This window comes from Belonocnema kinseyi, chromosome 10, assembly GCF_010883055.1.
Source record: "Belonocnema kinseyi isolate 2016_QV_RU_SX_M_011 chromosome 10, B_treatae_v1, whole genome shotgun sequence".
NCBI lineage: Eukaryota > Metazoa > Arthropoda > Insecta > Hymenoptera > Cynipidae > Belonocnema > Belonocnema kinseyi.
The window spans coordinates 40349523-40371468 of NC_046666.1; the positions used below are offsets into that span (position 1 = coordinate 40349523).

Sequence of the window (21946 nt, forward strand, 5' to 3'; positions counted from 1 at the left end):
TCATTTCAAAAGAATAAAAACATGTTTTTAGGATTGCTAGCAAAATTGAAAATGATTTTTCATTTCTTAAATTATTTTAAAACAATATGGAAGATTTCATAAAAATTTTAGGAAAAATTCATATCGTTTCTACAGATAATAAGTTGTGACAAATTTCTTTAAAAATAATTTTGAACGTGATAAAATATTACTTTGGTAAATATTTTCAGTATCTTTTAGTACTTTTTAACTGATAAAAAGGTCCGACATTGACAAACATAAAATAAAAACCGAGAAAAATGTTAATTTTGATCCGAAATACCGAGAATTTGCCCGTAATGGGTGAAAAAAATTTTCTAGCTACACGGAACTGATTTTCATATAAAATTTTTAAATTTTTGATTGCAGAAGTGTTTACAAAGGGGAGGAATACCCTCAGGTCATGAGCATGTATCTTTCCATAGTTGCTCGCGTTTTTCTCAACTCACGAGAAATGTTTGTTGAGGTATGTGAAATTTAATTATTTATTTTGGGTATGAATATATCAGGCCTTGGACTCACCATACTATTGACATTATTTTACACTTTTTTTTAACGATGACACCATTTTACTACTATTTCGAAAAAAATTACACTAAAGACTATATTTTGTTACAATTTTCTGCTGGTGTCACTATTTATTTATATTCTCTTAAACAATATTTTTGAACTTATTTGCCAATTGGCAAGTTCAAAGATGAGCTTTTAACGAAACAGCTGAATTTTCAACTTGCTAGTTATATTTTCAACCAAAAAGATGAATTCTCAACAAATTGCATAATTTTTCCACAAAACAGTTCAATGTTCTATCAAATTACTGAATTTTCAATGCCAAATAGACGAATTATCTACGAAAAAGTTGAATTTTCACTAATAATTGTAATAGTTGATATTTACAAGAAAAAATATTTTAATTTTATATTAAAAGCAGTTGAATACAACCAGCCTCCTGTCAAAATTCTTACAAACTCTTTAAAAAATGTCAAAAAAGCGGTTTATTTATGTAATTATTGTGAAAATGACACCCGAAGATGGGTTAAAAGAATATGGAAGACTTTGATACCACTTTTTTTTATTTTTCAAGATTTACAAATTTTTTAGGTAAACTGAATTTTGTCAGGGCGTTAAAAAAAGTTCTTAAAATTCATGGTAAATTTTTAAATGATTGTTTTGTAAGGAATTCCCAGAGAAAATCGAAAAAAGATCACAAAAAATTTTGAATTATTTCCTAAAATCTTTAAAAATTGTAAAAGATTTTAAAGCAAAATTTTTTCATTTTAGAAGAATTTGAGTAAGTTTAAGAAATATTCAAAAGTTTTGAAACGATTCAAAAATAATTAAAACTTTTAAAGATTTTAAACGAATTTTGTAAAGTTTCACAAAAATGAAAGACATTTTGTCAAGTTCCTAAAAAAATTTTTTAATTTTTTATTTCGAAAAATTAATTTCAAGAGATTATTTAAAAATATTTTGGAAGATTTCAAAAATAGTCGACGACGAATCGGAAAGATTTTTAGGCAATTTCTTTTAATTTTGCAGAATAATTAAAAAATTCAGGAAAAATTTTATTAACTTTTCGAAATTAGAAGGTTTACAAGGTCTGACAAGATTTAAAAAAATTTCTTATATTCGTGTGCAAATTTTAAATAATTTTTTATTTTGGAGAATGAACCTTAAGAGAAAATTGAAAAAGTTTTTTAAACAAAACAAACGACATTCTAAAATTTCTAAAAATAGTTTACAAGATTTTAAAGCGAAATGTTTCAATTTGGTAAGATTGCGAAATAAAAACGAACAAAAATTGGGTGAATTCAAGAAATATTAAGTAGAATTTAAAAGAATTTCGAAAGTTTTCAAGAGAATAAATAAATTTTCTTAAAACTGCTGGGAAAATTGAGAAAATTGTAAGATATTTTTTAAAAATTTGGACTGACATTTGAAACATTTCAGAAAAATCCGTGTCAGTTTAAAATATTTTCAGGAATTTTAGACGTTTTAAATAGATTACAAATATTTGAAAACTCGGAAACATTTTCGAAATTGTATAAAATATTTCTTGATTCCTTTCCAACTTCTAGGAGTTCTAAACACCTTTTAAAAGGAATCGAATTTTTCATAATATTTCGTAAAATCCTATATTATGAAAAAATTTTTTTAAAGTTTTCTAGATTCTTTTTTGACAAGCCTGAAATATTTAGAAAAAATTTTAAATCTTTAAAATTTTCCCAAGAATCTTATGAAAATTATATTTACATAAATTTAAAAACAAGGTGATAATACTTATTTTCTTGTTCTCAGTTCTCAGAATTTAATTTCAGCATGGATTTATTATAGCACTTCGAAAAATAATTTTAGAATAAGTTGAGTGTTATCAAAGATAAAAAAAATATTCGTTAATGGTCTTTCTTTAAGGGTGACATACAAATTTTTTAATATTTTAGTTTCGTTACAAAGTATCGTTGATTAAAAAAATATTACATTTAAGAGTTCGTTATTTCATTGTAATAGAAAACAATATTTTAGGAATTATCATATTCCTTGTTTATCATCTATAGATATAATAATTATATTTATTGTATAGTAGCATTATATTTTACAACGGCAATATAAAAAAGTTAGTTTTTCATCACTATATTTAAGAGTGTATGAATATCCGGAACTAACACAAAATAACGAAACATAAGTCTCATTTAATACCTGACTCTACACTATGAGGAAAAAATGATTTTAAAGGGTTTTTATATTTATTTTGTAATTTTTATGCATTTTGCCTATTGTACTGCATTAGGTTTTGTAGAACAAAGTTACTATTAGCGCCGCCTCTCGGCCGTTTTCAACTCTCGTGTCGCATTTTTGCATTGGGCAGTACAGTGGAAGCACCCCCCCCCCCCCTGAATACAACCAAAAAATAAGATTTTTCAACAAATTATTTCAATCCTCAACTAAAAGAAATTCATTTTCCCTCATAAAGTTAGATTTTTAAACAAAAAAATTAATTATCTCCAAAAAATACTAATTGTTAACAAAATACATGAATTTTCTACCAAATAGTTCGATTTTAAACCAAGGAGAGTAATTTGCTGCTAAAAACACAAATTTTCTACAAAATACATAAATTTTCAATCAATAAGTCGACTTTTCTACTAAAAAATATCAATTTTCAATAAAAAATGGAATAGTTAAGTTTTCAGTTAAAAGCTGTTCATTTTAAAACAAAAAAGGAAATTTTTCAACAAAATGGTAAAGTTTGAAAACCAAGAAATGAATTTTGAACTAAAATTATGAATCTTCAACCAAAAACATTAGTTTTTAATAAATTGGTTCAACTTTTTCAATCCAGGGAGACTTTTAAATGAAAAATACGAAATCTAATCCAAATTCATATATTTTTTTACCAAATAATTCAATTTGAAATTAAGAAGATTAATCTTCTACCAAAAAAATGAATTTTTAACATAACACACAGATTTTTAACCAAATAGTTGAATTTTCTACAAAAAAGATCAATTTAAAAAATATATATATTTTATTCAGAACTAATTTTCTACAAAAATAGTTAAATTTTCAACTAAATTGTTGAATTTTGAACCAAATAGCTTAATTTTCTACCAAAGCCATTGCATCCTCAACGAAAGTGAAGATTTTTCAACAAACGAGTTAATTCTCAACAACATAGTTTAATGAGACCGGGAAAACCCAGGAAATGACCGTGAATTTATTTTTTTCCGGGAGTTTTACAAATTTTTAGAAACAAAAATCCGTCCAACTTAAATTTCAACCGTTTTTTAAAATAACTAGTTATATTATCTTGTTCAATTATGATAGCATTCAGTTTAGAATTTTTATTTGAATTAAAAGAATTTAAAAATACAGTTTTAAAGACTTAACTGTAAATATGAATTAAATTATGATTTTTAAATTTGGATTGCACTATGAAATTTAAAGAAATAAATAATAATTGATTGTAAAAGACGATTCGGCATCAATTCACAATTTTATAACTTCCAGATTTTAACGCTAAAATTTAAACTGTTTCTGAAGTTAAACTGAATATTTAAACTGAACTTTATAAACTATTTTTAATTTTAAAAGAACTTCTAAATAATATATTTATGATTAAAAGCTTTTATTAAATTTCAGTCTAAAATATGCCATTTTCAAACCACGTAATTTTAAATTTTTCAATTAAAAAAAGGAACAGTTACTTAATATACAGAAATATCTGACTGCACATTCAAAATCAGTAGTTATAGTTAAAATACTCAAAACGGAACAAAAGAACTAAGCTTTGAAAATTACAGTTTTAATTGTTCTATTAAAAAAAAATAATTCTTAAGTCAAATTCTTAAATTATGATGTATAAATAACAATTAAATACCTATTATTCTTGGAACAATGCGGCGTGGCGACTTGTCCTGAAAACCGGCAAATGATCTGGCATTTAATTTAAAAAGACGGGAATTTACTTCTAATCTCAGGAAAATTCAAGTTTTCATTATTTTAATAATTTTTTTCATGTATCTGAAATTCCGAAAGTTCAAATAAACGAAATATTTTTCCCCATTTTTATTTTACCCATTAATATTTTACCCAACTGCAGTTTAAAATATTCATTATAATTCTCTTTCAATAATAAATTATTTGCAATATAAATGAACAAACATTTTACCACTTTTTCTGGAATGTTTATTATTTTCCATTAAACCAAAAAGCTTTTGCAATTTTTTCCTCTTTGTGATTATTTTTTTCATTATTTTAATTTAAAATTAATCTCGGTTTGAAAATGTAACTACTTCATTGAAAATCAATTTTTTTTCTCTAAAAATTTAACTAGCCCAGTAGAAAATGGAATTATTGATATTTTTTATTGAAAATTCTAACTAGTTTGAAAATTTAATTGCTTTATGAAAAATTCGCCTTTTTCTAGAAAATTAATCTTTATGGTTGAAAATTCATCATTTTGGTATAAAATTCCAATATTCCAGTTGAAGATTCCACATTTTAGGTGAAAATTGATCAGTTTGATTGCGAATTAATTCCTACAACTGAAAATTCGAATTTTCCCTCCTCTAAGTTTTAGACAGAGAACATATTTCAAGCAGCTTTCAGAGTAGAAGTAGTATTTTAAAGAAGAAATTATTCTGATTTATAATACATGTGACTGTTTTCTTGAAAATCAATTTTTTTAAAGATAATTCAACTACTTGGTTTAAAATTTCCTTTTTTAATTGAAAATTCAACTATTTCATTGAAAATCCACATATTTTTTAAAAATATATTTTTGTTGTACACAATTATCTTTTCCTTTGCGCGTTAATCTTGTTTCAAAATTCTTATTTTCGGTAAAAAAATTCAATTATTTCGGTTATATATTTATCATTTTTGTCGAAAATTCGTCTTTTAGGTTGAAAATAAAATTAATTGGTAGAAAGTTAAACTATTTTGTTGAAAATTAATTTTATTGGTTGAAGGTTCATCTTTTCAATTGAAAATTATTTTATTTTGTTTAAATTAAAGTTATTTTATTAAAAGCTTCTTTTTTCTTTGGATCAAAAGGAATTTTTTGCCGAAAATTGATTTATTTTTTTGAAAATTTGTCCATTTTTTGCTTGAAAATTATGATTTATTTGAACTGAAAATGTAATTATTATGCCAGTTGAATATTCCATAATTTAAGTTAAAAATTCATCTCTTTGGTTGAACATTCATTTTTTGAGTAAAAGTTTAATTATTTAATTTTTGGTTGAAAAAGTGTCTTTTTTAGGTGAAAATTTATCTTTTTTTAATAGGAATGAATCTCTTTGATTACAAATTCATTTACTTGGTCAAAAATTCAACTATTCTAGTTAAAGATTCATTATTTTATATAAAAATTCATCTTTCTGGTTTAAAATTCAACTATTTCATTGAAAGACTTACAATTTTAGTGGAAAATTCATCACTTCATTTAACAATAATTTTTTATTTAATTTCGTTTTTTTGTGGTTAAAAGCTCGTTTTTCGTCGAAAGTAATTTTTTAATCTGAACATTTAACTTATTCCAATGGAATATTTCTTAGTGTAAGTTGAAAATTCATCTGTTTGGTTGAAGTTTTGTTGAAAATTGAACTATTTCAGTTGAAATAGTTGAATTGTTAGATTTTTAAATAGAGAAAGTATTTTAAGAAGTTTTTAGAGTAGACTTAGTGTTTCAAACAAGAAATTTTTCTGATTTGTGATGAATTTGACTATTTTATTGAAAATCAATGGATCTTTTTTTGGAGAAAATTTAAATTTTTGCTTTAAAAGTTGTCTTTTTGAATTGAAAATTCACCTTTTTTGTTTAAAATAGATGTTTTTGTTTCAATTTTTTTTCTTTGCGAGTTAATCTTCTTGTTTGAAAATTATTATTTTCGGTTAGAATTCAAGTATTTTAGTTAAATATTTATCATTTTAGTTGAAAATTTACCTTTTAGGTTTGAAATAAAATTACTTGGTCGAAAGTTAAACTATTTTATTGAAAATAAATTTTATTGGTTGAAGATTCATCATTTTGATTGAAAATTATTTTCTTTGGTTTAAATTGAAGTTATTTTATTAAAAACTTTCTTTTTTCTTTAGATCAAAAGGAATTTTTTTTGCCCAAAATTGAACTATTTTTTGAAAATTTGTTTCTTTTTCGCTTAAAACTTATTTATTTGAACTGAAAATATAACTATTATTTCAGTTGAACATTCCATAATTTTAGTTAAAAATTCATCTTTTTGGTTAAACATTCATTTTCGACTAATAGTTTAATTATTTAATTTTTTGTTGAAAATTAATCTTTTTTTTAGAAATTAATCTTCTTGCTTTAAAAAAAAAACTTTATTTTATTTGAAAATTCATCTTTCTAGTTAACAATTCAACTATTTCAATTAATTACTTACAACTTTAGGTGAAAATCCATCACTTTATTTAAAAATAAATCTATTTTTTAAAATTTATTTTTGTTTCATTTGTTAAAGGTTAGTATTTCCTGGAAAGTAATTTTTTTAACTAAAAATTTAACTTACTCCAATGGAATATTTCATAGTTTTAGTTGAAAACTCATCTTTTTGGTTTATAATTCAAATAATCCAGTTAAAGATTCATCATTTTAGTTGAAAATTCGTCACTTAGGTTGAAAATTAATCTATTTGATTAGAAATCTGTTATTGTTTGCTGAAAATTAATTTTTTCTGCTAAAAGTTGAACTATTCCATTGTTTCTTAAAAATTGATATTTTTTTTTGAAAAATTTAGATATTTATTTCAAAATTAATTTATTTTGAAATTTTTTGCTATCTTGTGTTAAAGGATGTTTGAAAGGAACATCATGGATCAAAATAAATTTTTGTGTTTAGAGACAAATGTGAATTTCGGTGTCCGCCGAATCTCCACCCTGGCTATTTTGACACTATTTAAACTATTTTTTATCTCTAAAGTAAGGCCGAGGCTTGATATATTTAATTTTAATTAGTCTACAATTATTTTTTATCCAGGTGATAAGGGAATTATCGCGTCAACTTGGAGGAGATGCGAACGAAGAAAATGTTCTTGGACAAATTACGAGGGTTTGGGTAGCTAAAATGCCTCTTGTTCATCAACTGGAGCAGGAAAAACTTCTAGCTCTCGTTTTGTGTTTTCTTCTCGATGCAAGTAGTCCTCCGAGCGTTCTTCAATTTTTCCCACAAATCTTGTCGAATATAATCGAGGCTCTGAACGATATCACGAAAGTTGACGATATGGGTTGTCCTGTCGAGTAAGTTAATTTAAAAATTAACAATTTCAATTTAATAATACTTTTAATTTAGAAATAATTGTGATTTAACGATAATTGTAATTGTAATTTAAAAATTTAATAGCAGATTTAGGAAACAGGATGGCCGCAGGTCAAGCAAAACTTAAAAATGAGGGAAAAGTCAGGGAACTTTAAAAAAAAATGGCAAAAGTCCAGGAATTTCTGTAAGAAGTATTTTAAGCAATTCTCAAGAATAATTAGGACTGCCACATTAGGGTTTATATTTATTTTTGAATTTTTGTAAATTCTTTTGTAATCCTGTAGAGTATTTGAAAGGGATCCAAAAAATTGTTGATAGAATTTAAGAATTTAAACGAATTTCAAAGAATTAAAAATATTTTAGGGTATTTTGAAAAATTCTAAAGAATTTTCAAGAGATTTAAAGAATTTGGAGGAATTGCCAAGGATTTGAGTGAGGATATTTTACATTATTCCAAGGGTCTTTATAAGATTTTCAAAGATTTCAATGATTTTAGAGGATTTTAAAAGATTTTAGGGTATTTCATTTCATGGCATTTTACCAAATTTTAGTGGATTTAAAAGAATTTGTTTTAAAAAATCGATGAATTTCGTAGGATTTTAAATATTTTAAATTATTTAAAAGCATTTTCAAATTTTTAACGATTTTTAAAGATTTTATGATATTTATATAAGGTTCTAAGGATTTTCAAATTGAATTCAATAATTTGAAGGAATTTAAAAAAATTTATATTTATGTATGTTAGGGTATTTTTTAAATTCTAAGGAAGTTTCTAGAACCTTAACAAATTTCAAGGGATTTAAAATATTTTAGGGTACTTTGAGTAATTATTTAGACAGGATGGCCGCTGGACCGGAAAACCGGGTAATGACAGTGAATTTATTTTTTGACCTGGAATTTTACAAAATTTTTAGAGTAAAACTTTTGCTCATCTTTGATTTTATCGTTTTTTAAATAATTTTTCAAACTTTGATTTAAAAACTTATTATATCATTCAGTTTAGAATGCTTAAGTCGAAAATCTTTTACTTTAAAATTTTACATTGTAGATTTTTAATTTTTAACAGCATATCTTTTAATTTAAAGAATTTTAAAATGCAGTTTTAAAGGATTAAAAAATTAAAAATTAGAATTTTTTAAAATATAAAATTTTTAAATAAAAAACAGAGTGGCCGCCGGACCGGGAAACCAGGATTTTTACGAATTTTCAGAAGAAAAATCTGCCCAAGTTCGATTTTAACAGTTTTTAAAATAACTAAAGTGCAGTTTTGAAGATTTAAAAAATTAAAAATTAAAAGCATGTAAAGTTAAAACTTTTTTTATAAAAAACAGTTTTCTTTTATCAACTGTAAATATAAATAAATAATTTTTAAAATGGATCTGTACTCTAAGTATAGAAATCTGAACAATAATTAATTTGACCAAACAATTCTAGATCCGTTCGGACTGTGAGAATTTCCGGAATGTAACTTTGTCAATCCGATTTTTAAATAAAAATTTTCATGATTAAAAAATGTAAACGTGCGTTTTACAATTTTCAACCTAAAAATAAATCGATAATAATATAGTCTTAATTAAAGGGTTTTATTAAGTTTAAAATATTGTGAGTCTAAGTTATTTTAATTTTTATCCCATTTAATTTGAAATTTCTTAATGTAGAAAATGAATAAGTATTTAGTATTTAGCAATATTTTACTCTTCATTTAAGAAGAGTAAATTGAAACCAAATATTCAAAATAAACCAATTTGAAACTGAAATTGGACCCGGAAATTGGAAATATTTTAGGGTATTTTAGAAGATTTCAAGAAATTTTCAATTTATTTTAGTACTTTAATAGGATTTCAAAGTATTTTTAAGGTATTTTAAATATTTTTAAAGGTATATTCAACAATTCCAAGGAATTTTTAAATTCTTTAGAACATTTCAAGAGATTTCATCAGGTTTTACAGGATTTAAAATATTTTACGGTATTTTAGAAGATTCCAAGGAGTTTTCAGTTTATTTCAGTAATTTAATGTGATTTTAAAGGATTTGAAATATTTCAGGGTATTTAAAAAGGTAGCAAAGAATTTTCAATTGTTTTCCTAGAATTTCGGAAGATATGGAATTATATAGGATCTATACGTTTTTACAATAAGTATTTTAATAAATTTTCAAGGATTTTGGGAATTATCAGATTTCCAATGATTTTAAATATCGCAGGGCCTTTTTAATATATTTGAATAATTTGGGGCGATTTCAAAGGAATTGAAAGGTTTTAGGGTATGTTGAAAAATTTCAAAGCATTTCCAACAGCTTTAAAAGGTTCTAGGGGATTTTAAAAGATTTCAAAGGCTGTTTTAGAGCTTTAAATAGGTTCAGGGTATATTAAAAGATTTCGGAGGATTCAATTAAAAGGAACTTTTAATTGATTTCAATTATTTGGAATGTATTCAAAGGATTTTAAAGATTTTAGGGTATTTTGAAAAATTCCAAAGCATTTTTAAAAGTTGAAAGTTGAAGTTTAGGGTTTTTCAAAATATTGTTAATATTTTAGAAAAAATTAAAAAGATACCGAGGAATTTTTAATTGATTTCAATCATTTAGAATGATTTCAAAGGATTTAAAATATTTTAGGGGCTTTTGCAAAATTCCAAAGCATTTTCAAGAGATTTAAAAGATTTCAAGGGATTTAAAAATATTTCCAAGGATTTCAGAACATTGTAAATTATTCAAAACATTTTAGGTATTTCAAAAAATTTCAATAGATTAAAAATATTTTTGAACATTTTAAAAGATGCCTAGGAATTTTAAAATGATTTCAATCATTTGGAATGTATTCAAAGGATTTCAAAGATTTTAGGGTATTTTGAAAAATTCCAAAGCATTTTCCAACAGCTGTAAAGGATTTCAAGGGATTTTAGAAAATTTCAAAAAATTTCATAATATTTTTAATTATTTGAAACAGTTTAGGGTATTTAAAGAGATTTAAAATATTTTAGAACAATTTAAAAAGATACCGAGGAATATCTGATTTATTTCAATCAATTAGATTGATTTCAAAGGATTTGAAAGATTTTAGGGTATTTTGAAAAATTCCATAGCATTTTCAACAGCTGTAAGATTTTTTTTTTAACTGTTTAGGGCATTTCATAAGATTTCTAATATTTTAGAAAATTAAAAAAAAATACCGAGGAATTTTTAATTGATTACGAATTTAAAGGTTTATAAAGATTTTAGGGTATTTTGAAAAATTCCAAAGCATTTTTAAAAGATGTAAAAGCTTTGAAGGGATTTAAAAAGATTTCGAAAGATTTCAAAATATTTTACGGAATCTTAAAAGATTCCAATTCTTTAAGAATAATTTCAATAATTTGAAGGGATTTTAAACGGTTTGAAATATTTTAGAACATTTTCAAAGATTCTAAGGCATTTTAAAGAGATCACAATTTTTCAAAGGATTTTTAAGGATTTTAAGGAAGTTAAAAAAATTGTCATGTACTTGTAAAGAATTTCATAGAATTTTGGAAGATATGGAACGATTTTACAGAACCCATAACGGGATTTTATAAGATTTTCGAGGATTTAAAGGATTGTAAGGGATTTTAATCAATTTTTCGGGATTCCAGGAGATATCAGATTTGATACTTTTTCACGGAATTTATTAATATATTAATTTATTTTAAAGTATTTATTTACTGAATTCAATGAAAATTTTCATATTTTTTAATTGTATGCAATTCACTTGAATTTTTATGAATTTCATAATATTTTCTCATTTTTTTTAAATTCCTCTAAATGGTTTAAATAATTAACTATTTTCGAGTAAATTACACTGGATAGACCTGAAAATAATGCATTAAGATTTTTTCCATTTTTAATTAAAAAATTGTTTTATTCCCTTTATAAAACATTCTATATTAAAAATGCAGGGTGGCCGCTGGACCAGAAAATCCGTAAATTACATTGAATTTATTTTTTGGCCGGGAATTTTAAAAAATTTGTAGAAAAAACAAAATCTATCCAAGTTCCATTTCAAGAGTTTTTTTGAATAATCAGTTGGATTTTTATCTTTTTCAATTATGATATAATTCAGTTTACAATGCATAATTAAAAAATCTTTCACTTACAAATTTTCCATTTTGGATTTTAATTTTTAAGCGTCCTCTTTTCATTGAAATAATTTTAAAATGCAGTTTTGAAGACTTAAAAATAAAAAATTAGAAAGTTTGAAATCCTACAATTTTGTATGAGAAAAACTTTCTTAGTTTATTAAATGAAAATACAAAGTATAATGATTTTTTAAAATTAAATTGCACATTGAGGATTAGCAAGTGAATAATAATTGATTTTACAAGACGATTCGGAATCTGTTTAAAATTTCAGATTTTAACGTTGAAAAAAAACGTTGGAAAAATTTTAATGATTGGAAAAGTCTTAGTAGTTAAACAAATGTAAAAGTCCAATTGAGACTTTATAAACTATTTTGAATTTTTTCATATTTTCAAAATAACATATTCATAATTAAAGGCTTTTATTAAATTTAAAATATTGTTTTAGTCTAAAATTTGAAATTTTCTAATACAGAAAAAGAACAATTGCTTAATATTTCGAAATATTCAATTATTCATTAATATTTTTTATTTTTCTATTTGAAAAAATTAAATTTAATGTGATGTTTAGAAGGCCTGAAAAGATTCAATTTTGATATAAATTTTTTAATGATTTAAAAAAATTTAAATGAATTGTCTATACCGATATAATCCGAATATTCGTATTGAAATTTCGGTGCAAATAGCCCACGGCCTAATTTAAAACGAAATATAGTATTTCGCATATTTCCAACAAAAAATCTAGAAGTTTTTTTAAAAATTATGAAAGGCTTCAAAAGAGTAAAAAAAATTTTTTTAAGATTCCTAGGAAAATTGAAAATAACTTTTTATTTTGAAAAATTAATTTTAAGAGAATATTTAAAAAGGTGTAAAAAAGATTTCGAAACTTGTCAAAAATGAATTTGAATGATTTTAAGGAAATATTTTTTATTTTACAGTTTAAAAAAATGGACTTTTAATTTAAGAAGTGTTCAGTTTATAAAAAAATGTAATCGTTCAATTGGTTATATTTATGGTTTAAAATATTTTAAAATGATTTTCAGCTCAGTTTTTGTTACTTCAAATGGAAGTATTTTTAGCTTTAGAGTTCGAAATTTTAGATTTCATTGATCGTGAAAAATGTTTGTGAACCGAGGAAAAAACCAGGAATTTTTTTATGTGATTAAAACGGCCGTGGAAAATTTAGGGAAAAATCACGCAATTTTAAAGAGCAAGTTTTGCGGCCAGCTTGAGCAAAATGTTTTATTTTTTTATTTCAGCACATTAGTTCCGGGTGACGAGCTTAGTCCCTCACAATATGAAGATGTAGATTACGAAACTGAGCATGCGAAACGGAAAAGAGACATTGAAATCAATGATGCTGTTCATAGGGTTTCCTTGAAAGATGTTCTTCAAAGTCAGGTAAACATTTTTTTTATTTCTTTCAATTTTAAGCAGTTTTAATTTCAACTGCATGGTTCATTTCTCCAGCAATGTTTTGCAATTCCACATTAAGAAAAAATATTTTTGAAAATTCAGTATATATGGATAATGATTTTTCTATAACAAATTTCTTCTAATTTTTTCGCGATTCGAGAGAAATCCTTCTAGAGAATAATTATAAAAAAATCAGTATGTAAATTAAGAATATTAAAATATTGAAAGGGTTGATGCATAAAATCGAGAAAGTATAAATGAATGATTTATTTGTTTATTTATTTGATATAGAATTTCGACAAATTTGAAGGAATTTCAATTAATTCCAAAGAATTTTCATAGATTTTTTGCGATTTTGGCAGATTTTGAAAAAATGTCATGGCATTTTTAAAAACTTCAAGCGTATCAGGAGATTTTTAGGGATCTCAAAGGATTTCAACAAATCTCGATGGTTTTTCACGGATTTTAAGTCTTTTAAAGGGATTTAAGGGTTTTCCAAATATTTCAACTAATTTTAGAAAACTTAATCGGGTTTCGAGAGATCTCAAAATATTTCCACGGCTCTCAAGAAATTTAGCAACATTTCGAGGGAGTTTAGAGGATTTGAAATATTTCCAAACATTTCCCGGGATTTGAGGTAATTCTAGAGAATTTTCTTGAATTTTCAAAGCTTTCAGGATATTTCTAGTGAACTTTAGAAAATAAATTAAATTTGAAGGGATTCCTAGCGAATTCAAAGATTTATAGGGATTTAAAACTTTTTTTGATGGAACTTTAATGAATAGGTTTAATTTTATTAAAATTCTAGAGAACTTTTATAGGTTTTAAGAAATTTCGTTAGATTGCATAAAAATTTCACGGAATTTCGAAGATTTTTAAACATATCAAGAGGTTTTAAAGAATTCCGAAAAAGATCAACAAATTTAAAGGGACTTTCGCGGATTTTGAGACTTTAAAAGGATTTTATAGAATTTCTAAATATTTTGATTAATCTTAAAAGATGTAATCGGTGTTCAAGAAATGAAAAATATTTCGACGGATTGCAAGGAATTTTTAAACATTTTCAAAGGATCTTAGAGAATTTGTATGTTTTTCAAAGATGTTAAGGGATTTCAAAGAATTTTACAGGATTTTCAAATATTTTACGGGATTTCTAGTGAAATTTAGAATATAAATAAAATAAAATTTGAAGAGATTTTAACTTTTTTCAAGTTATATTACAAAGATTCAAGGATTTTAAGAGATTTTTTTTAGGGATTTCAAAGAATTTTCTTGAATTTTCAAAACTTTCAGTATATTTCTAGTGAACTTTGGAAAATAAAATAAATTAAATTTGAAGGGATTCCTGGCGATTTCAAAGATATCAAGGGGTTTAAATGTTTTTAAAAGGAATTTCACAATATTAAATGATTTCCAAGGTTTATAGATTAAAATTTTTTATAGAGCTTTAATGAATAGGTTTAATTTTATTTGAATTCTAGAGAACTTTCATAGGTTTGAAGAAATTTCTTTATATTTCAAAAAATCTAAAGAGATTGCGGCGGATTTTAAGACTTTAAAAGGATTTTTTGGAATTTCTAAATATTTTGATTAATCTTGAAAGGTTATAAGGTGTTCAAGGAGTTAAAAATATTTCGACGGATTTCAAGGAATTTTCAATAAATTCAAAGGATCCTACAGAATTTTTGCGTTTTTCAAAGATTTTAAGGGATTTCAAAGAATTTTGCAGGATTTTCAAGTATTTTACGGGATTTCTAATGAAATTTAGAATATAAATGAAAAAAAATGAAATTTTAAAAGATTTTAAGTTATTCCAAGTTTTTTTTCATAAAGGTTCAAGAATTTTAAAGGTTTTTTTTCAAAGATTTCACGGGATTTTTAATGAGCTTTGGAAACTAAAGTAATTTAAATAAAATTTCAAGGGATTCAAAGCGTTTTTAAGGATTTCAAAAATGTTCTAGTTATTTAAACGTCTTTTTTCAAGGAATTTTAATAAATAAAGTTAATTTAAATTATATTTAAGGGCTTTCAAATGATTTCTACTTTTTAAAATGGATTTTTATATTTTTCAAAGATTTCAAGGGTTTTTAAGGGATTTCGAAGAATTCGGAAGAATTTTCAAAGATTGCAAGGGTTTTCTAGAAAACTCTGGAAAATAAATAAAATTTCATTGAATTTCAAGGGATTTTTTGCGATTATACAGATTTTAAGCCATCTTCAGGCTTTTAAAGGATTTTCACAAGATCTAAAAGGTCTTATTGAATACCCCGGGATTTTAAGGGATTTAAAAAATGTCTTGGTTTTTCTAGGGAACATTAATGAATAAGAACTACTTTTTTTTAATGTATTCTTTTTAGTTGAAGATTTGTAATTTTGTTAGAAAATTCACCTCTTTAGTTGAAAATATAATTTCTTTGTTAAAACTTTCAGTTTTTTGCGGAAAAAAAAATTTTTCGGATTGAAAATTCAACTGTTTTTTTTTTATAGAAAATTTCCCCGTTTGTTCTGGAAGTGCTAAAAGTTGGTAGAATATTCATCTAGCTGGTAGAAAATTAAACTTTTTTCTAGAAAATTCCTTGCTATTCGATTTTTGGCTAAGAATTTACTTATTAAATTTAGATATATAACTATTTGGTTGAAAATTCGTGTTTTTTGTGCAAAATCAATTCTTTTGCTTGTTAAAAATGCAACTGTTTCATTGAAACTTAATATGTTTTGGTTTAGGATTCAACTTTTTTGCTGAATCTGATTGAATAAAGTTAATTTAAATTATAGTCAAGGGCTTTGAAATTATTTATACTTTTTTCAATGGACTTTTACATTTTTCAAAAAATTCAAGGGATTTCGAGGAATTTAGAAAGATTTCCAAAGATTCCAAGAGTTTTCTAGATCACTCTGGAAAACAAATTAAATTAAATTGGATTTCAAGGGATTTTTTGTGATTACACAGATTTCAAGAGATTTTGTTAAAAATTCACCTTTTTGGCTTAAAATTTAACTCTTCCAGTTGAAGATTCATCATTGTCGTTGAAATCCATTACTGCGATGAAATTTTATTTTGTGGAAAATCAAAGTTTTTAAATAAAAATTTAACTGTTTCATTATTGGTTGAAAACTGATGTTTTAAAAATAAAAATTCAACTATTTGTTTGAAAATTTATGTATTTTTCTTTAAAAAATCGTCTTTTTGGTGTAAAATTAATCTTTTTGATTGAAAAATCAATTAGTTGGTTAAAAATTTAACAAGTTTTGAATTTAAAGCGATGAATTTAATATACTACCCACCTTATTCTTACCTAAATATGCACTGAATTTTAAGTATAAGATAAAATAAAATAAGAATTATAATAAGAATTTTAAAATAAATTGAACAAGTGATTAATTATGTTTGTAGTATTAAATAATTATTTAATTAATCAATGGTGCTTATATATTTAGGAATATCTTTTAATAAATAATAAAATTCCCGAACAGTTTATAATTGCCGAATAATAAAATTTCCTACCGAAAATTGCCGAATTATAAAATATCCAAACTAGAAAATTCCCGAATTTATTCAATTAATTTTGTGTATAAATATTATTTATTTATCAAAAATACAACAATCTAGTATTTTTATCGTAATTTTTTTTTTAAATTCAAAAATTCAAAAATTCTTGTTTGAATTTAAAATAACAATAATTGAAAAAATATATATTTCTAGATAAAAATTGTTTTCAATTACCTTTGTTTGAAATTCAAGAAATAATTTTAGAAACTTTAAACATGAAAAATAATTTCCCTGTTGGCAATTTTATTATTCGGGAATTTTACAATTCGGGAACTTCATTAATCGAGAATTTTCCGAATGGGGAATTTTATTATTTAGGAATTTTCCGATTCGCGAATTTTAGACTGTCAAGAATTTTATTTTTCAGGATTTTTTATTCGTCCCTCCTTACTATGAAAAATTATATCTGAAAAAACCTGAAATTAATAAGCAGATTTGATAAGAATTAAATCAATTCTTTCTTCGACTGTCAATGTATATAAGAGTAAGATTTGTTTTTGTAGGTCTTACGGTCTTCATTAATTAAAAGAATAAATCGAAATGATTGGAAAGTTTATTTATTTAAATTCTGACTTTCTGACGTTTCGACTAACACTGCGTGTCTTTTTTAAATCATTTAAATAAAAAATATATAAATAAAAATCTTTTCTTACAAATAATTGCAAACAAATTGTTTTTTTTTTTTTAAGTAAAAGAAATAAAAATTACCTGTGCTTTTTATTTTGTAAAAAATGAAGAATATTAATTTTGGTATCAAACATCTGTCAATAGTTTAGTATCCATCTTTTAAAAATAATAATGACGTGTGAAAACAAATTAAATTAAAATGTACGAAAAACATATAATAGAAAAGCCTCATAAAAATTGAAGAGGCTTTCTTTAAGAAACTACATCTTAATTGACGGAAAAATCCTTACAATGTTTCTGGACAACGACGAACATATATCATAGTAGACTTGGTTTTGTTTATTTTATAATACTTTGATTTATTTTGTTGGCATTCATGATTTCTGTCTGTAAGTTAATTGAAATATTGTGATATTTGTTTATAAAAATGGATCCTATTATGCGTCTTTCATATGAATTTTTTTCCCTAGCAAGAATTTTAATATTGTTAAAATCAAAATAATGTTTTAAGTTCCAACCAGGTTCTGAAAGACCTGTATTGAAATTTCCAACTCTACAATCTCTTTTATGTTGCGAAACTCTAGTTTTTAACCTTCTACCCGTTTCACCAATATAAACTTTTTTACAACAATTACATTTAATGAGATATACAATTCCAGACAAATTTTCCTTACTATCAATATCTTTTGGATTAAGTAAAAAATTTTTAGCGAGTTTTGATTGCTAAAATAAAAATTTGTGTTGAATTTTTTTAACGATTTTCGCAACCTTTCAGAGTCCTTGAACATGCGGCAACGTAAGTTTTAAATCCGATTTTTCGGACGTGTCAACCCAGTTATTTTTCTTACTGGACGCATTATAGATTTCATAAATTCGTTCTCGAATAATATTGTTTATCAAAGGAAGCGGATAATTATTTTGAACTAAAGTAATTTTAATTTGATCTAAATTTTCTTTCCTGAAGCTAATATCACTCAATTTTATGCATCTATCGATTAAACCTTTTATTAGGCGGACCTTTTGAAATGAAGGTTATTTATTGAATTATTATTTTCAAGTTCAATTGTAAACTGTATGGAATTTTCAATACTACTAAAAGTATGTATGAAACCAACAATTTTTTCAGTAGCAACAATAGCTAAAATATTCACATACTCTTTATATAAAATAGGTTTAAAATCAATTTTTTCAAAGCTCTTGTTTCAACATCTTCTAAAACCAAATTTGAAACTATAGGAGACAATGGTGAAGCCATAGGACAACCATTTAATTGTTTATAATATTTTCCATTAAAAGAGAAAACCATATTATTGAAAACAGTTCTAGTAGCGACTAAAAATTAATTTTTTCTTATTTTAGTTAAATTTTTATTTCGTATTAGTTTTTCTTCCCATCGAAAAGCTACATTATTACATTTTTCTTCTATTGTTGTAACAAGACTGGTTTTTTATCTTTTTATACAAAAATCATCATTGTTGAGCATGTTTTCCAGAGTCTTATTATAATTTTCTCTATTAGCTGCTACCATTATGTTGCCTTTATCTGCATTAAAAAAAAATTCTTTTAATTAATGAAAACCGTAAGACCTAAAAAAACAAATCTTACTCTTAAAACCTGGAATTATCGGGGAATTTTTTTCCAGGATTTGAGTAGATACCCTGAATTGATGAAATAAGTTAAAAATTGACATTTATTTTCAGCTTGTGACTCTGAGAAGATTGGTTGGCGTTAATCAATTCGATCTAATGATGCACGCTGTTAGTACGGATATCAATATGCAGCTTAAGGTATATGTGTCTCTTACAACGTGAACCTGGCACGTGCAATCAAAATTCACATGGAAAATATTATTCGAATTATTGATTCATCATTTGTAAAAAGCTTTACATAATCCATTCTAAAATGGTCCTATTTTATTGTATTATAATACTTGTTTAATTGTATCGATAATGTTCATAATAAAAGCATAAATGAAAAAAAATTGTAATTTTATTAAATTCACCACTTGTTATCAAAAACCGAAAATTCACAAAGAATTTTACAATCGGGTGGGTCGGAAACAAAAACTGTAAATTAAAAACACCCTGATACTGAAAAAAAAGTCAGTTTGGATCTAATTGTCTAATGTGGGTCTAATGTGTAAAATTTGAAATAAATTTATCAATATTCTGAGGTTTTTCGGGGCAAACATATGTTTAAAAAATTGGTAATTCTCCCATTTTGGTCGAAATCGCTCATTTTTTTTAGCGTCCTAGATAATATGACCAATTTTTTAAAGACTTGTAAGATTTCTATATTTTCAGTTTTTTAGGCCAAAATCTTGGGAAATGACAAATCCATTTTTTAGGTTAAAGATTCGTATTATTAGTTGAAAATTCACCTTATTTGTTGAAAACTGATATTCTCGAGTTGAAAATTCAAAATTTTTTGTAAAACAATTCGCTTTTTTCAAATTTAAAATGATTGTTTTTCAATAAACATTTAACTATTTCATTTTTGGTTAATAATTGATATTTTCTAGAATAAAAATTCAACTATTTAGTTGAAAATTCGTCTTTTTTGGTAGAAATATTAATCTTCTTAGTTGGAAATTTAACCATTTCGTGAAAAATGTTTGAATTTTGTTGAAAATTTGTCTTTGTTATAAAATATTTTTTTTCAAAATACAACTTTTTTGTTGTACATTAATCTGTTTTGGTTTATGATTCAACTATTTTTTTAAAGTACCACTATTTAAATACTTTTTTTGAAGACTATTATATTTTTTATTGAAAATTCATAATTTTGGGTTGAAGCTCCAACTCCTTGGTTGAAAGTTGGACTACTTACTAAAAAAAGTTTTTTTTTTAGTTAAAGATTCTTAATTAAGATAGAAAATTCACCTCTTTAGTTAAAAATTGAATTTCTTTCTTAAAAATTCCCGTTTGTGCGGTAAAAAATATTTTCGGATTGAAAATTTAACTGTTTTTTATAGAAAATTTTCCATTTTATTTTGGAAATTCTACAAGTTGGTAGAAAATTTAGTTGTCTGGTAGAAAATTAAACTGTTTTTAGAAGATTCATTGATATTCCAATTTTGGTTAAAAATCAATTTTTTTTGCTTTTTGAAAATGCAACTGTTTCATTGAAAGTGAATCTGTTTTAGTTTAGGATTTAAATGTTTTGCTGAAAATTCATTCTTTTTAATTAAATTCAATTGCGTTTTATTTAAATTTAAAATCTTTGGTTGAAATATCAGCTATTTCTTTTTTTTCTTTTTTTTTTAAATTCATCTTTTCTGGTTTAAAATCCAACTACTCGGTTAAAAGTTGGAGTAATTTCTGCAGAATACATTTTTGTTTGTAGAAGTCTCTAAACTTTAGTAAAAAATTAATCTCTGGTTGGGAATTGGACTTCTTTGTTAAAACTTCATGTTTTTGTGATAAAAGTTAATTTTTTAAACTGAAAATTTAACTATTTGATTATAAAAGAACTTTTTTCTTGAATTTAATATTTTTGGTTTTGAAAAGTCAACTGTTTTGTTTGCCTTTTTGTTTTGAAAATTCTACAATCTAATAGAAAATTCATCTATCTGGTAGAAAGTTCAACTGTGTTGTAAAAGATTCGCTTTTTTTGTGTTGAAAATTTCTGTATTTTTTTTTTTTTGTTAGAAAATGTTTTTTAATGTAGTAATTCTACAATTTGTTTAAAAATTGATCTATTTACTTGAAATTTTTTTTGAAAACTAGCTATTTTGACTCAAAATTCAACTATTTGATTGAAAATTAACTTTTATGTTGAACCTTCATATTTTCGGGTTGAAAATTTAACTATTGGGTTAGAAATTTATTTATTTTATTTAAAATTATGTAATTTGATAACAAAATAGTCCATTTTATTTAAAAACTATTCTTCTTTTTAAAGATTGATCTTTTTGGTTAAAAATGTAATTTCTTGATTGAAAATTCAACTGTTTTGTAGAAAGATCTTAACTTAAAAATTACACTTCGGTTTGAAATTAATTTCTTTTGTTGAGAATTCGAATGTATAGTAGAAAATTAATCTTCGACGTTGAAAATGCTATGTTTTGCATGTAAGGTTTGTTTTTTGTTGAGTAAAAGAGCCTTTTTTATGAGGATTCAAGTATTTTATTGAAAATTGAATTTTATTGTCAATTTTTTTTATTGGATTGAATTTCAAAGCTTTAAATCTGGAATGTTTTAATCGTAATCTTTTGGCTTAAATTTCTATATTCATAATAGTTCAGTTTTAATTTTGTTCCAGTTTTGAAAGTAAATTTTGCATTGGCTAAAATCCTTAAAAAATTTGTTTAAATAATATGTTTTTTAAACAAATAAGTATATATATATAATTTTATATATTGAAAATATTATATAGAAATTTAAATTTTCTATCAACTAAATTTTTATTAATTATTATTAATTAAAGTTTAATAGTTTTATAAAACTTAAATTCCAATTTTTT

The 21946-nt window shown here is 24.1% G+C and overlaps 1 protein-coding gene across 5 annotated transcripts in view; it reads left to right on the forward strand.

Moving 5' to 3' along the window:
* Positions 1-19433, forward strand: part of LOC117181932 (importin-11) — a 69156-nt gene extending 49723 nt beyond the window's left edge. For all 5 annotated transcript variants that reach the window (XM_033374955.1, XM_033374953.1, XM_033374957.1 and 2 more), the window contains exons 15-18: positions 388-484; positions 7520-7779; positions 13149-13290; positions 19183-19433. In XM_033374955.1, the coding sequence (XP_033230846.1) occupies positions 388-484; positions 7520-7779; positions 13149-13290; positions 19183-19293 (610 nt within the window). In that variant the 3' untranslated portion in view covers positions 19294-19433. The remainder of the gene's footprint in view (positions 1-387; positions 485-7519; positions 7780-13148; positions 13291-19182) is intronic.
* Positions 19434-21946: the final 2513 nt, after the last annotated feature.